The 12,443-nt window shown below is 43.4% G+C and overlaps 1 protein-coding gene across 7 annotated transcripts in view; it reads right to left on the minus strand.

The window, feature by feature from the left end:
• Positions 1-12,443, minus strand: part of Gapvd1 (GTPase activating protein and VPS9 domains 1) — a 131,251-nt gene that overhangs the window by 19,159 nt on the left and 99,649 nt on the right. For all 7 annotated transcript variants that reach the window (XM_045132920.1, XM_045132911.1, XM_045132916.1 and 4 more), the window contains 5 exons: positions 9,581-9,703; positions 4,363-4,492; positions 2,064-2,173; positions 1,525-1,684; positions 5-192 (listed from right to left, as the gene is read on the minus strand). In XM_045132920.1, coding sequence (XP_044988855.1) covers positions 5-192; positions 1,525-1,684; positions 2,064-2,173; positions 4,363-4,492; positions 9,581-9,703 — 711 coding nt within the window. The remainder of the gene's footprint in view (positions 1-4; positions 193-1,524; positions 1,685-2,063; positions 2,174-4,362; positions 4,493-9,580; positions 9,704-12,443) is intronic.

Consider the following 12,443-nt stretch of genomic DNA (forward strand, 5'->3'; position numbering starts at 1 on the left):
CTACCTTGAATGAATTCTCTGATCTTCTTTTCTTTGCTCTCCAGCAGTAACCTCACACAGACAGTGGTAAAGTACCGATTAGCCACCTCTTTGTCCCGCAAGACCCTTTGCAAGAGCCTTTCCAGATGAGCTTGTGTGGTCTGCAGTCCTTGCCGACAGCGAGTGAGGTAAGCGATATATGGGGCTCTTTTCCTAAAAGAAAAAATGCTATATAGGACATCACACATACATAAGACATACTTTCTTTGTCAACTAAGAGTTAATTTTAAAAAGTTACTTCATAGGCCAGGTGTGGTGACACTCGCCTTTAATCCCAGCACTCAGGAGGCAGAGGTAGGAGGATTGCCATGAGTTCAAGGCCACCCTGGGACTACACAGTGATTTCCAGGTCAGCCTGAACTAGAGGAAAAAAAAAAACTAACTCGAAAAAAAAAAATTACTTCATAGGTTTTGGTTTTAGAAACTGGCATGTCAGGCTACAGGCAACTGTCTCAGAAACTATTCCTGCTACTGCTCAAGACACAGATCCCTAGTCCATGTTTCTGATGTAATCTTTATCAGCTGCCTCACTCAAGAAATGCCCTCAAGTCCCTTCACATGCTTGTTTTATTTTACATGAAAGCACAGTCTCCCTGCTTGCTAAGAGCTTATGCTGAATAGGAAATTGGCTGCTACAAAAGACTAAAGATAACAACACTACCACATAATACTCATTAGGTCATTAAACACCCGCCACCAATGATCTGCTTACAGTGTAAATGTAACAGGTATTAGAGTGCTCACTCCAAGGCCACGAGCTTCAGTATTGCCCAAGCACTGCACTTACACTTTCCCAAAACCAAAGGATGGGCAGTCAAAAAAGAGTAACAGTTCCTAAGGTGACTCCTGCTTCTCTGGGCCACTAAAGGAGTCTTTCCTCACACTTGCGATAACCTAGCTCTCCTACCTTATAATGGGCCAAATCTCTTTACCTGATTTTGTCTAAAAAGCTGCTAAAATAAGTAGCACTTCTTTATTAGTCAGAGATACTCCTTTATAACTGTATCTGCACTCTGTGTTGCATAGGCACTGTTGCAGTCAGGTTCACATTGCTGGTAGAAATCACCCCACCAAAGGAACTTGTGGGAAAAACAGGTATATTTTGGCATATAGGCTCAAGGGGAAGCTCCGGGATGGCAGGGAAAACGATGGCATGAACAGAGGGTGGACATTACCCCTGGCCAACATAAGGTGGACCATAGTAACAGGAGAGTGTACCCAACACTGGCAAGAGGAAACTGGCTATAATACCCCTAAGCCCACCCCAACACTACACTGCCTGCAGGAGGCATTAATTCCTAAATCTCTATGAGCTGGGAATCTAGTATTCGGAACACCTAAGTTTATGGGGGACACCTGAATCAAACTACCACAGCCATGTACTTTACAGTAAGCCTACATTCATTTTTCCATAAAGGACCCAAACCCCAAACCCAAACTACTTGTAGTGGAAAGCCCATGAGCTGACCAGGCTGGGAGGACTACCTGTAGTCTTCAGCGATGGAGGCCAGCAGCTTCCTGCACGTTCTATTGTCAAAACGGCACACACAGCGCATGGTTTCTTGAAGTTGAGCCATTAAGTTCTTATCTTGTAAATTAATTGCTTCAGCTATTTGAACTTTTAAGAAGCATACAATTTCATTGTCTAAAAAACAAACAAACAAACAAAAAAAAGAGTTCTGTTACGGCTTACCCAGCCTCTCACCATTTGGGATATCAATTCTACTACACTCAAAAGCATCAGCAGTAAGTGACACTGCCACCCTTGTTTAGAAAGTACTTAAATGGCCAGGTGTGGTGGCACACTTGGGAGGTAGAGGTAGGAGGATCACTGTGAATTTGGGGCCACCCTGAGACTACGCAGTGCATTCCAAATCAGACTGAGCTAGAGTGAGGCCCTACCTGGGGGGGGGGGGGGACTTCCGAAAAGAAATCAAAGCACTCTTTCTATAAGCTGAACAGCTGAGCAGGGGCCACTCTGTATGGTAACAGGTATAGATAGGGGAGAACAAGTAGCAACTTGCCTTCTGGATCCGTATGGTCTGGCAAGCCATTTCTCGTTGAATGTGTTAGTACCGGGAAGGCAACAGAGTCTGCTGAGCAAAGAGCAAGCCTCAGTTTCTTTTTTGCATCTCTGAAGAATAAGAAGAGAATACATTAACTTCTTTGTATAGCAATAGTCACATTGGGGGGCTGGAGAGATGGCTTAGCAGTTAAGGCATTTGCCTTCAAAGCCAAAGGATCCTGGTTTGATTATCCAGGACCCACGTAAGGCAGATGCACAAGGGGATGTATGCATCTGGAGTTCATTTGCAGTGGCTGGAGGCCCTGGCACACCCATTCTCCTCCCCCCCCCCCGCCTCTTTCTCTCAAATAAACAAATAAAATATATTAAAAAAGAAAAAAGAAATTGTCATTTTTATTTTCTTAATAGTACTAGGGCTAGATCCCAGGGTGTCATAGATGCTAGGAATATCTTCGGCCAGAAATAGTAACAAATAAAATACCTCAGGCCTCAAATATCTCAAGTAGACATTTAAGAAAACATCTACCATCATGTAGTGACCCCACAGTGATAAGAAAGGGCCTTTAATTACTGCAGGAACAAGGTGATAAGATGCTCTGGGCAAGAACTGCTCCACAGGGTCACCACAATCATCAAAAACTCCTTTCCAGTCTACATAACATGCTGAGGTCTATGACAAAAACTGAAAATCAGAACAGATGCCAGTATTGGGAAGGGCACAGAAGTCCTCAGCACAAGACAAAGACCTAGGGGACTTCCAGTTAAGATGACGGTGTAGGAACCACACCAAAACAGCCTACGGGAGAACAAGCCAAAAAAAAAAAAAAAAACAGCAAAATATACTCTTCTACTAAAAAGTAAGGTGTATAAGAAACTATCAAATGCATCAGACAAGTAGGAGAGATTCAGAGCGTCTAGAACCCAAAGAAGCAGGCAGAAGCGGCTCCAGCAGCGGCAGAACCAGGTCCATGTAACCACAGCCATAAGGCTCAGCCTGAGCTGCAAAAAGAGCCAGGTGAGGGGATTCTCCACTCACACCGGCCTCCTCGCTAACTCAAGAAACGTGAAGTGAGGATGGCTATAGCCACCTGGTATTCGACAAAAATGCCAAATATACTCATTGGAGAAAAGACAGCCTCTTCAGCAGATGGTGCTGGAAAAACTGGATATGTATCTATTGAAGGATGAAAATAGATCCTTATCTCTCTCCATGCACAAGAATTTAGTCCAAATGGATCAAAGACCTTAATATCAGATCTGAAACTCTGAAATTGCTAGAGGAAAAAGTAGAGAAAAAGCTTCAACATGTTGGTATTGGCAAAGACTTTCTGAATATAACCCCAATTGCTCAGGCAATAAAACCACAGATCAACTGCTGGGACCTCACGAAATTACAAAGCTTTTGTACAGCAAAGGACACTGTGAACAAGCAAAGAGGCAACCTACAGAATGGGAGAAAAATCTAAAATTAAAAGTTCAAATAAGATGGACAAAGGGAACTTTCTAAGTGCATAGGAGATACATTTGTGGTGCTTTAAAGCAAATCTTACTGGTCTGAAGCAGCAGTAGCTCCTTATCAAACAAACATAAGAACTTTGGTATCCCAAAGTCATTTTATTTTCCAAGCCCTGTTAAGGATAGAGGGCAGCCAGGAAACAGGGAGATGACTAAAAGTGGGCTCCAGCATGTTTGCCAGGATGGTGGGGTGCTTCAGAAAGGCGATTAATAACTACCTGGTCCTCCAGGGCCCTGCACATAGCTGGTGGCTTTATATAGGCAGAGGCAACACAACTTGATTCATCTAAGTTACTCCTGGACACACATGAGTTTTGTCTTCTTTAAAAACCCCTGAATCAGGGGCTGGAGAGATAGGTTAGTGGTTAAGGCCCTTGCTTGTGAAGCCTAAGGACCCAGTTCAATTCTCCAGGTCCTATATAAGCCAGATGCACATGGTGGTGCATGCATCTGGAGTTTGTTTGCAGTGGTTAGAGGCCTTGGTGTGCCCATTCTCTCTCTCTCTCTCCCTCCTCACTCCCTCCCTCCCTCTCCTCCCCTCTCTCTGTCCTTCTCTCTGTCTCTAATAAATAAAAAGTAAATTTAAAAAAATACATTTTAAAAAATCCCTGAATTAAAAGCTTTGACAGACAGCATTTCAAACCCAAAATAAGTTTTGGTATCACTTCATTCTTCTTTCTCTACTTATGCATGTAGCTGAATTAGTATGTCACTTAATATGAAGCAACTTCAATAGTGACAACAGTCCAAACCCTGACCCCCACTTCCTAAAGAAGATATACCTGTATGAGAAGGCTGAATCCTGAGGTTGGGCAGCCTGGCTCGCAGAGTCTGGGAGGTCATCAGCAGAGATGTTCTGCAGTGCTTCGTCACGAGGAGAATCATGTGCACTTTCACCATCACCCATGACATCTAGACAAGACCCATCCCAAGAGAAGAATAACCCAGGTTACGGGAACTTTCTGTTACTCAGAAAAACTTAACCATATGCCAGTGTTGACTTGCAATAAAAGTTCTTTGAACAGAAAGAATAGAGAGAAATCAAACAAGCTTCAGACAATGAGCCAAGTTATCAATAGAAGTGACAACATGCCAAGAGGACATTAGAGAAGAGAATGGTTTCTACTTCTTACCCTAATCCAAAACAGTGAAGGTTGAATTAACTTAACAGAGTGACTATTCCCAGATCACTGAACTATGGAACTAAGAAAGGCCACAAAAAGCATCTTAGGGCCAGACATGATGATGCACACCTTTAATCCCAGCACTCTGATGGCAGAGGTGGTAGGATCACTGTGGTGGTTTGATTCAGGTGTCCCCCATAAAATTAGGTGTTCTGAATGCTAGGTTCCCAGCTGATGGATATTTGGAAATTAATGCCTCCTGGAGGGAGTGTATTGTTGGGGGCGGGCATAAGGGCTTTATAGCCAGTGTCCAGATGCCAGTGTTTGGCACACCCTCCTGTTGCTGTGGTCCATCTTCTGTTGGCCAGGGGGTGATGTCCACCCTCTGCTCATGCCATTGTTTTCCCCTGCCATCGTGGAGCTTCCCCTCAAGCCTGTAAGCCAAAATAAACCTCTTTTTCCCAGAAGCTCCTCTTGGTTGGATGATTTCTAACAGCAATGCAAAATGGACTGCAACAATCACTATGAATAGGACTACAGAATGAGTTCCAGGTCAGCCTGGGTAAGAGTGAGACCCTACCTCAAAACACAACACAAGACAAACAAACATTTTAGAGCTGGAGAGATTGCTCAGTGGTTAAGGTGCTTGCCTGCAAATCCTAATAACCTGGGTTTAATTCCCCAGCACCCATGTAAAGTCAGATGAACCAAGTAGCGCATGCTCTCCCTTTCTCTGTCTCTCTTCTCTCCACTTGCAAATAAGTAAGTAATTTTTAAAAAAAAGTATTTTGGGGCTGAAGAGATGGCTTAAGGGTTAAGGTGCTGGCCTGCAAATCCTAAGAACTCATGTTTGAATCTCAAGGTCCCACATAGCCAGATGCACCGTGATGCAAGCATGCAATGTCGCACATGCACACGAGAGCGCACACATCTGCAGTTTGTTCATAGTGGCTGAAGGCCCTGATGTGCTTGCTCTTGTGTTCTCTCTCTCTCTCAAAACAAGTAATAAAAATAATAATAATAAAGCATTTGAGTGTGGTGGCTCATACATTTAACCAAAGCACTGGAAAAGCTGAGGTAGGATTGTCTTGATTTCAAGGCCAGCCTGGGCTACAGAGTGAGTTCCAGGTTAGCCTGCACTAGAGTGAGATCCTGCCTCAAGAAAAGAAACTGAAGGGGCTGGAGAGATGGCTTAGCAGTTAAGGCACTTGCATACAAAGCCAAAGGACCCAGGTCCAATTCCCCAAGACCCACATAAGCCAGATGCACAAGGTGGTACATGCATCTGGAGTTTGTTTCCAGTAGCTGAAGACCATGGTGTACCCATTCTCTCCTACACTTCTCTCTCTCTTCCTACCTACCTACCTACCTATTTTTCTCTCACAAATAAATAAATAAAAACAAAATTTTTTAAAAGAAAGAAATTGGAGGGCTGGAGAGATGGCTTAGCAAATAAGGCACTTGCCCGTGAAGCATGAGAACCTAGGTTCAATTTCCCAGGATCCACATAAGCCAGATGCACAAAGGTGGCACATGCTTCTGGAGTTTGTAGTGGCTGGAAGCCCTGGTGTGCTTATTCCCTGCCTCTCTCTCAAATAAATATATAAAATATTTTTTTAAAGAAACTAAAAAATAACAAATAAACAAGGCATTTGATACAATAGCCCCATTTCAGAGACATGCACTCCTATCCAGGAGGAAAAGCCTTTGCTCTATTATCCACTGGCTGGCCAACAGCTGAGGTGGACCCAGACTTCTGGCTCCTGATTTGCCTCACCAGAGCCCTCTCCTCACACTCAAGATTGAGCCAGGATCTAGCTCACAAACACAGCAAGGTGACATCTGTTGTTCTCACAGCTGTTATGGTTTTAGTCAATTAAAAACAGATAACACTGGCTTGGGAGATGGCTTAGCAGTTAAATGTGCTTGCTTGCAAAGCTTGCTGGTCAGGGTTTGATTCCCCAGTACCCATGTAAAGCCAGACACACAAAATAACACATGCTTCTGGAGTTTGTCTGCAGGGGAGATGCTCTTGCAAGCCCATTCTCTCCTCTCCTTTCTCTTCCTCTCTCATGCACACCTGTGCAAATAAAGAAATAAAAATATTTTTAATATTTTATTTATCTATTTATATTAGAGAGAGACAGAGAGAGGTAGAGAGAGAGAATTGGCACACCAGGGCCTCTAGCCACTGCAAATGAGTTCCAGACAAATGTTCCATGTGCATCTGGCTCAAGTGGGTTCTGGGGAATAAAACCTAGGTCCTTAGGCTTGGCAGGAAAATGCCTTAACTACTAAGCCATTTCTCCAACCCAGTAAAAATATTTTTTAAACATTTTTTTTCTTCAAATCTTTTCAAGCAAGAGAGAGGAGAGGAAAGGAGAGGGAAAAGAGACAGGCAGAATGAGCATACCAGTGCTTCTAGCCACTGCAAATGAACTCCAGACACACGTGCCACTTTGTGCACCTGGCTGTATGTGGATACCAAGGAACAAAACCCAGGTCCTTTGGCTTTGCCAGCAGGCACCTTAACCACTGAACCTTCCCTCCAGCACCCCCGATAATTTTTTTTTTTTAAAAGGAACAGACAATACACACATGTGTTACATTAAAAGGAATACAAAGTTCTGAATGTAATAAAGGCACTGTGTTCATGTAGGAAAATATCTTTACTATCAGAAGACACTTTCAAATACTTCAAAAATATTTTTTAAATTACATAGACAGAAAATATAACAAAAATGTTAGTAATTGCCAGGTGTGGTGGTGCACTCCTTTAATCCCAGGATTTGGGAGACAGAGGTAGATGATTACCATGAATTCAAGGCCACTCTGAGACTACATACTGAGTTCCAGGTCAGCCTGGGCTAGGGCAAGACCTTACCTCAAAAAAAAAAAAAAAAAAAAAAAAAAAGCCAGGCATCTGCCCGTTTCGGCAGCACATATACTAAAAAAGGCTGGCATGGTGGTGCACACCATTAGTCTTAGCACTCCAGAGGCAGAAAAGGATCACTGTGAGTTCGAGGCAACCCTGAGACTACATAGTAAATTCCAGGTCAGCTTGAGCTAGAGTAAGACCCTGCCTTGAAAAAAAAAAAAAAAGAGTATTTGCTAGGGTGGTGGCGTACATCTTTAATTCCAGCACTTGGGAGACTGGAGGAGGAGGAGGATCACTATGAGTTCAAACCTACCCTGAGACTACATAGTGAATTCCAGGTCAGCCTGGACTAGAGTGAGACCCTACCTTGAAAAACCAAAAAACAAAACAAAACAAAACAAAACAACGTTATTAACTGATGAGTCTGAGGAAGAAAGTATATAAACAATCACTGCACTATTCTTTCAAATTTCTGTCACTTATAAACTTGTCAAAATAAGGCTAGGTGTGGTAGTGCATGCCTATAAGCTTAGCATTTGGAAGGCAGAATGATCTGGGGTCCAAGGGCAGCCTGGGCTACATAGGAAGACCCTATTTCACTACATCCCACTTATTTGCTTACTCAATTCTGCTTATTTTCAAAATAAGTAGTTTCTCCCTGCTCCTCAGTCCCTCTCAGGACCCCAAGAGTTCTCCTCAAACATAGCTCAGGTTAGCAGTTTGTTAAAGACTCTTTCAGAAAGCACTATTGATATGTGTAGGTATATTTAGCATACTCCTTATATATGCTTTTACTTCCTTTTAATTTGTCTTGAAGACTCCACCATATTTTTCTGACAGTTATTCAGTATACTATCATAGAAAAAGAAAAACCAACAGAATCCAGCTAGGCGTGATGGCATACACCTTTAACCCCAGCACTCGGGAGGCAGAGGTAGAAGGATCATCGTGAGTTTAAGGCCACCCTGAGAGTATGTAGTGAATTTCAGGTCAGCCTGGGCTAGAGTGAGACACTACCTCAAAAAAGAAAAACAAAAACAGAATCCTTAAAATAAAAATAAGGGCTGGGGCTGGAGAGATGGCTTAGCGGTTAAGCTCTTGCCTGTGAAGCCTAAGGACCCCGGTTCGAGGCTCAGTTCCCCAGGTCCCACGTTAGCCAGATGCACAAGGGGGCGCACGCGTTCTGGAGTTCGTTTGCAGAGGCTGGAAGCCCTGGCGTGCCCATTCTCTCTCTCCCTCTATCTGTCTTTCTCTCTGTGTCTGTTGCTCTCAAATAAATAAATAAAAAATTAAAAAAAAAATAAGGGCTGGAGGGATGGCTTAGTGGTTAAGGCAACTGCCTGCAAAGCCAAAGGACCCAGGTTCAATTCCCCAGGACCCACATTAGCCAGATGCATAAGGGCGTGCATGTGTCTGGAGTTCATTTGCAGTGGCTAGAAGCCCTGGTGTGCCCATTCTCTCTCTTTCCCTCTCTCAAATAAATAAATTAAAATAAAATATTTTTTTAAAAAATAAAAATTAAAAAGTACCAAAAAACAATGGACACCCTGACTTAAAAGTCTGCTGCAGCTGTACTGAAAGTTGAAGCTAGATAAAAGGATACTTGTGTAGATGCTAAAAACACCTTCTTAGCTGGGTATGGTGGCACATGCCTTTAATCCCAGCACCTGGGAGGCAGAGATAGTGAATTACAGGTCAGCCTGAGCTAGCATGAGACCCTACCTCAGAAAATCATAAAAACAAAAAACAACTTCTTCCCAGTAAAGCTATGCACCAAATCCCAACCTTCACCCCAGACCTATGGGGCAATGACCCTAAGGCATTGGAACATTTAGGGGTGTCCAGGCTTAGTGGGAGACTGCAGAGATAGACACCTTCATCTGATTTGTGCACAACCTAGAATTGTGAAACAGGGTACTGATTCCTCTCGCTGGTATTCAGACTACTTTTATCACTGTGACAAAAGTGTGAGTATTCAATCTGTATCATGACAATCACCTGCACTTTCCTCGTTTGCCATTGCTCCTTCACTGGGGCTGGTCCGTTTGATGGCATTCCGGTACTTGTCCAGAATATCCTCTGCTGCCTGAGCTTGTGCACTGAGCCTAGGGCTGGGCTCATCTGCAGGACAAAGGAAACAGATAATTAGCACCCGGGTTTGCACCACCTTTAATGTTAGTATGACACCAGTAGCATAATCCCAAAGGCAGATTAGGAAGTCAGACTTAAAAGAGCACATATCTCCAAGTTATGAGGCGCCATGCAGCTGCTTGCTCATCCTACTTCTAGGTCTAAGAACTTTGCCAAAGCAGGAAGTCAGGAACTCCACGTTCTCCTTGCCTGTACTCTTCTGCATGACCATGACAGTTTGATGCAGACTGAATGGATGGCAAATGTCAATGTTTCCACTTTCTCAAGTCACTGTTAGTACTTTCAACAATACTGCGTGAGGGCACTGGAGGAGGAGGGGAAGGGTCTTGCTATGTAGCCAAGTGTATTTTGAACTTACTATGTAGCCCAGGTCTAGCCTTGAATTTGTGATCCTACTGTTTCAGGCTTCTGAGAGCAAAGAGTCCAGGCATGCACCATCATGCCTGGAGTTACAACACACTTTTGTATACAGACTTAATTTAATCAAGAAGGCAAAAGGGAACTACTCAAACTTAGACTTAAGCCTTTTGTTTTGTTTTGTTTTCAAGGTAGGGTCTCGATCTAGCCCAAGCTGGCCTCAAACTCACAGCCATCCTCCTACCTCTGCCTTCCAAGTTCTAGGATTAAAAGTGTGCACCATCACACCCAGTTTTAAGCCATTACTTTTAATAATGAAAAATGTCTTCATTCTTTGTGAATCCTTACTACATTGCATCAGAAAGCTAGAGCCTCATACTCTGTTTTGCCACATCTCAGCAGACAGTGAGCTGCCAGAACAGAGCACTTCTGCACACACAGCGAGCAACAAGAGGCACCGCTAGAGAATCTTGCTGCTGGGATGCACAGAGGAAAACTTACCACACCACAAATGCAGCTCTGTTCTCAGACAGGACTGTTATCCTGACAACCAAACTGTATATCAAAAATGTTAACCTAGGGCTGGAGAGACAGCTTAGGGGGTTAAGGCGCCTGCCTGTGAAGCCTAAGAATGCATGTTCAAATCTCCAGGTCTCACGTAGCCAGACTCACAATAATGCAAGTGTGCAATGTTGCACATGCACACAAGGGGGTGCGTGAGTTGCATGCGTCTGGAGTTCGTTCACAGTGGCTGAAAGGCCCTGGTGCAACCACTCTCTATTTCTCTCAACCTCTTCCTATCTCTCTTTCAAAAGTAGAATGATGATAATAATTTTAAAATGTTAACCTAGCTAGACATAGTGGCACATACCTGTAATTCTAGCACTCAGGAGGTAAAAGCAGGTGCACTGTTTCAATGCCAGCCAAAGCTACAGAGTGACACTGTGTCAAAAGCCAAAGGCTAAGGAAGGAGCTCTGTGGCAGAGCATTTGCTTAGCATGTGTGAGGCTCTGGATTCAATACCTAGCAAAGCCCATGCATGCATGGGTGTGCACGCGTGCACACACACACACACACACACACATACACACGCACAGAGAGAGAAAGTTATCTTAGAGTCTCAAATGACAGTAAGCACAAACTCTTGGGATAGAGCTAATCCCACAGATAGCCAAGACTATCTAGCAGAATTCTATTTATAAAAAATTCTGATGGGCTGGAGAAATAACTTAGTGGTTAGTGGTTAAGGCACTTGCATGGGAAGCCTAATGCTCCAGGTCCCATGTAAGCCAAATGCACATGGTGTCACATACATCTGGAGTTCATATGCAGTGGCTAGAGACCCCAGTGCGCCCATTCTCTCTCTCTCTCCCTCTCTCTAATAAGTAGATAAATAAATCAAGAAAATTCTGAAATCACACCATCAGGCTATATGTGTGTGTAGGTATGTACGCCTTGGTGGCTAATAGCAGTCACCACTTACTTACTAAGCATTTACTGAGCCCTTATCACATGCCAGAAACTGCGAAGCATCTTACTGGCTATCACTCATTAAATAATGCTATGGGACTATACTAGTATCTCCCCATTTTACAGAAGATCAAATCAAGGCATGGGAAAATAAAGCAGCATGTTCAACTACTCTTCTGTTTCCATGAAACAAGTTTCTGCTATACATGTCTCTAAAATTATCTTTAACTACATAGATTTATACAGCCAGTTTGGTTTTTTTTGTTGTTGTGGTGGTGGTGGTGATATAGTTTTGGGGTTGTTTTAATTTAGTGAGGTTTGTTTGTTTGTTTGTTTTTGAGGCAGAGTCTTATTTTGACCCAGGCTGACCTGAAACTTACACTGTAGTACAGTGATCCTCCGACTTCAGCATCACAAGTGCTGGGATTAAAGGCATAAACCACCATGCCCAGCTTGGTTTGGGTTCTAAGACATTATTTCACTTTGTAGCCCAGGCTGGCCTTGAATGAAGGCACTCTTCTTTTTTAAATTTATTTATTTTTTATTAATTTATTTATTTGAGACACAGACACACAGAGAAAGAGGCGGGGGGGGGAGGGAGAGAATGGGAGCATCAGGGCCTTCAGCTACTACAGAACTCCAGATGCTTGCACCTCCTTGTGCATCTGGCTAATGTGGGTCCTGGGGAGTCGAGCCTTGAACCAGGGTCCTTAGGTTTCACAGGCAAGTGCTTAACCACTAAGCCACCACTCCAGCCCAAAGGCATTCCTCTTGCCTCAACCTCAGCCAATATCCAAAGCAAATGAATAAACCTGCTAATAACAGGATTTGAGTTCACGATTAGAGATTCTTAATCAATTCTGATCTCTTTCAAAATGTAAAC

Source organism: Jaculus jaculus, chromosome 1, assembly GCF_020740685.1.
Source record: "Jaculus jaculus isolate mJacJac1 chromosome 1, mJacJac1.mat.Y.cur, whole genome shotgun sequence".
In the NCBI taxonomy this organism is placed as follows: Eukaryota; Metazoa; Chordata; class Mammalia; order Rodentia; family Dipodidae; genus Jaculus; species Jaculus jaculus.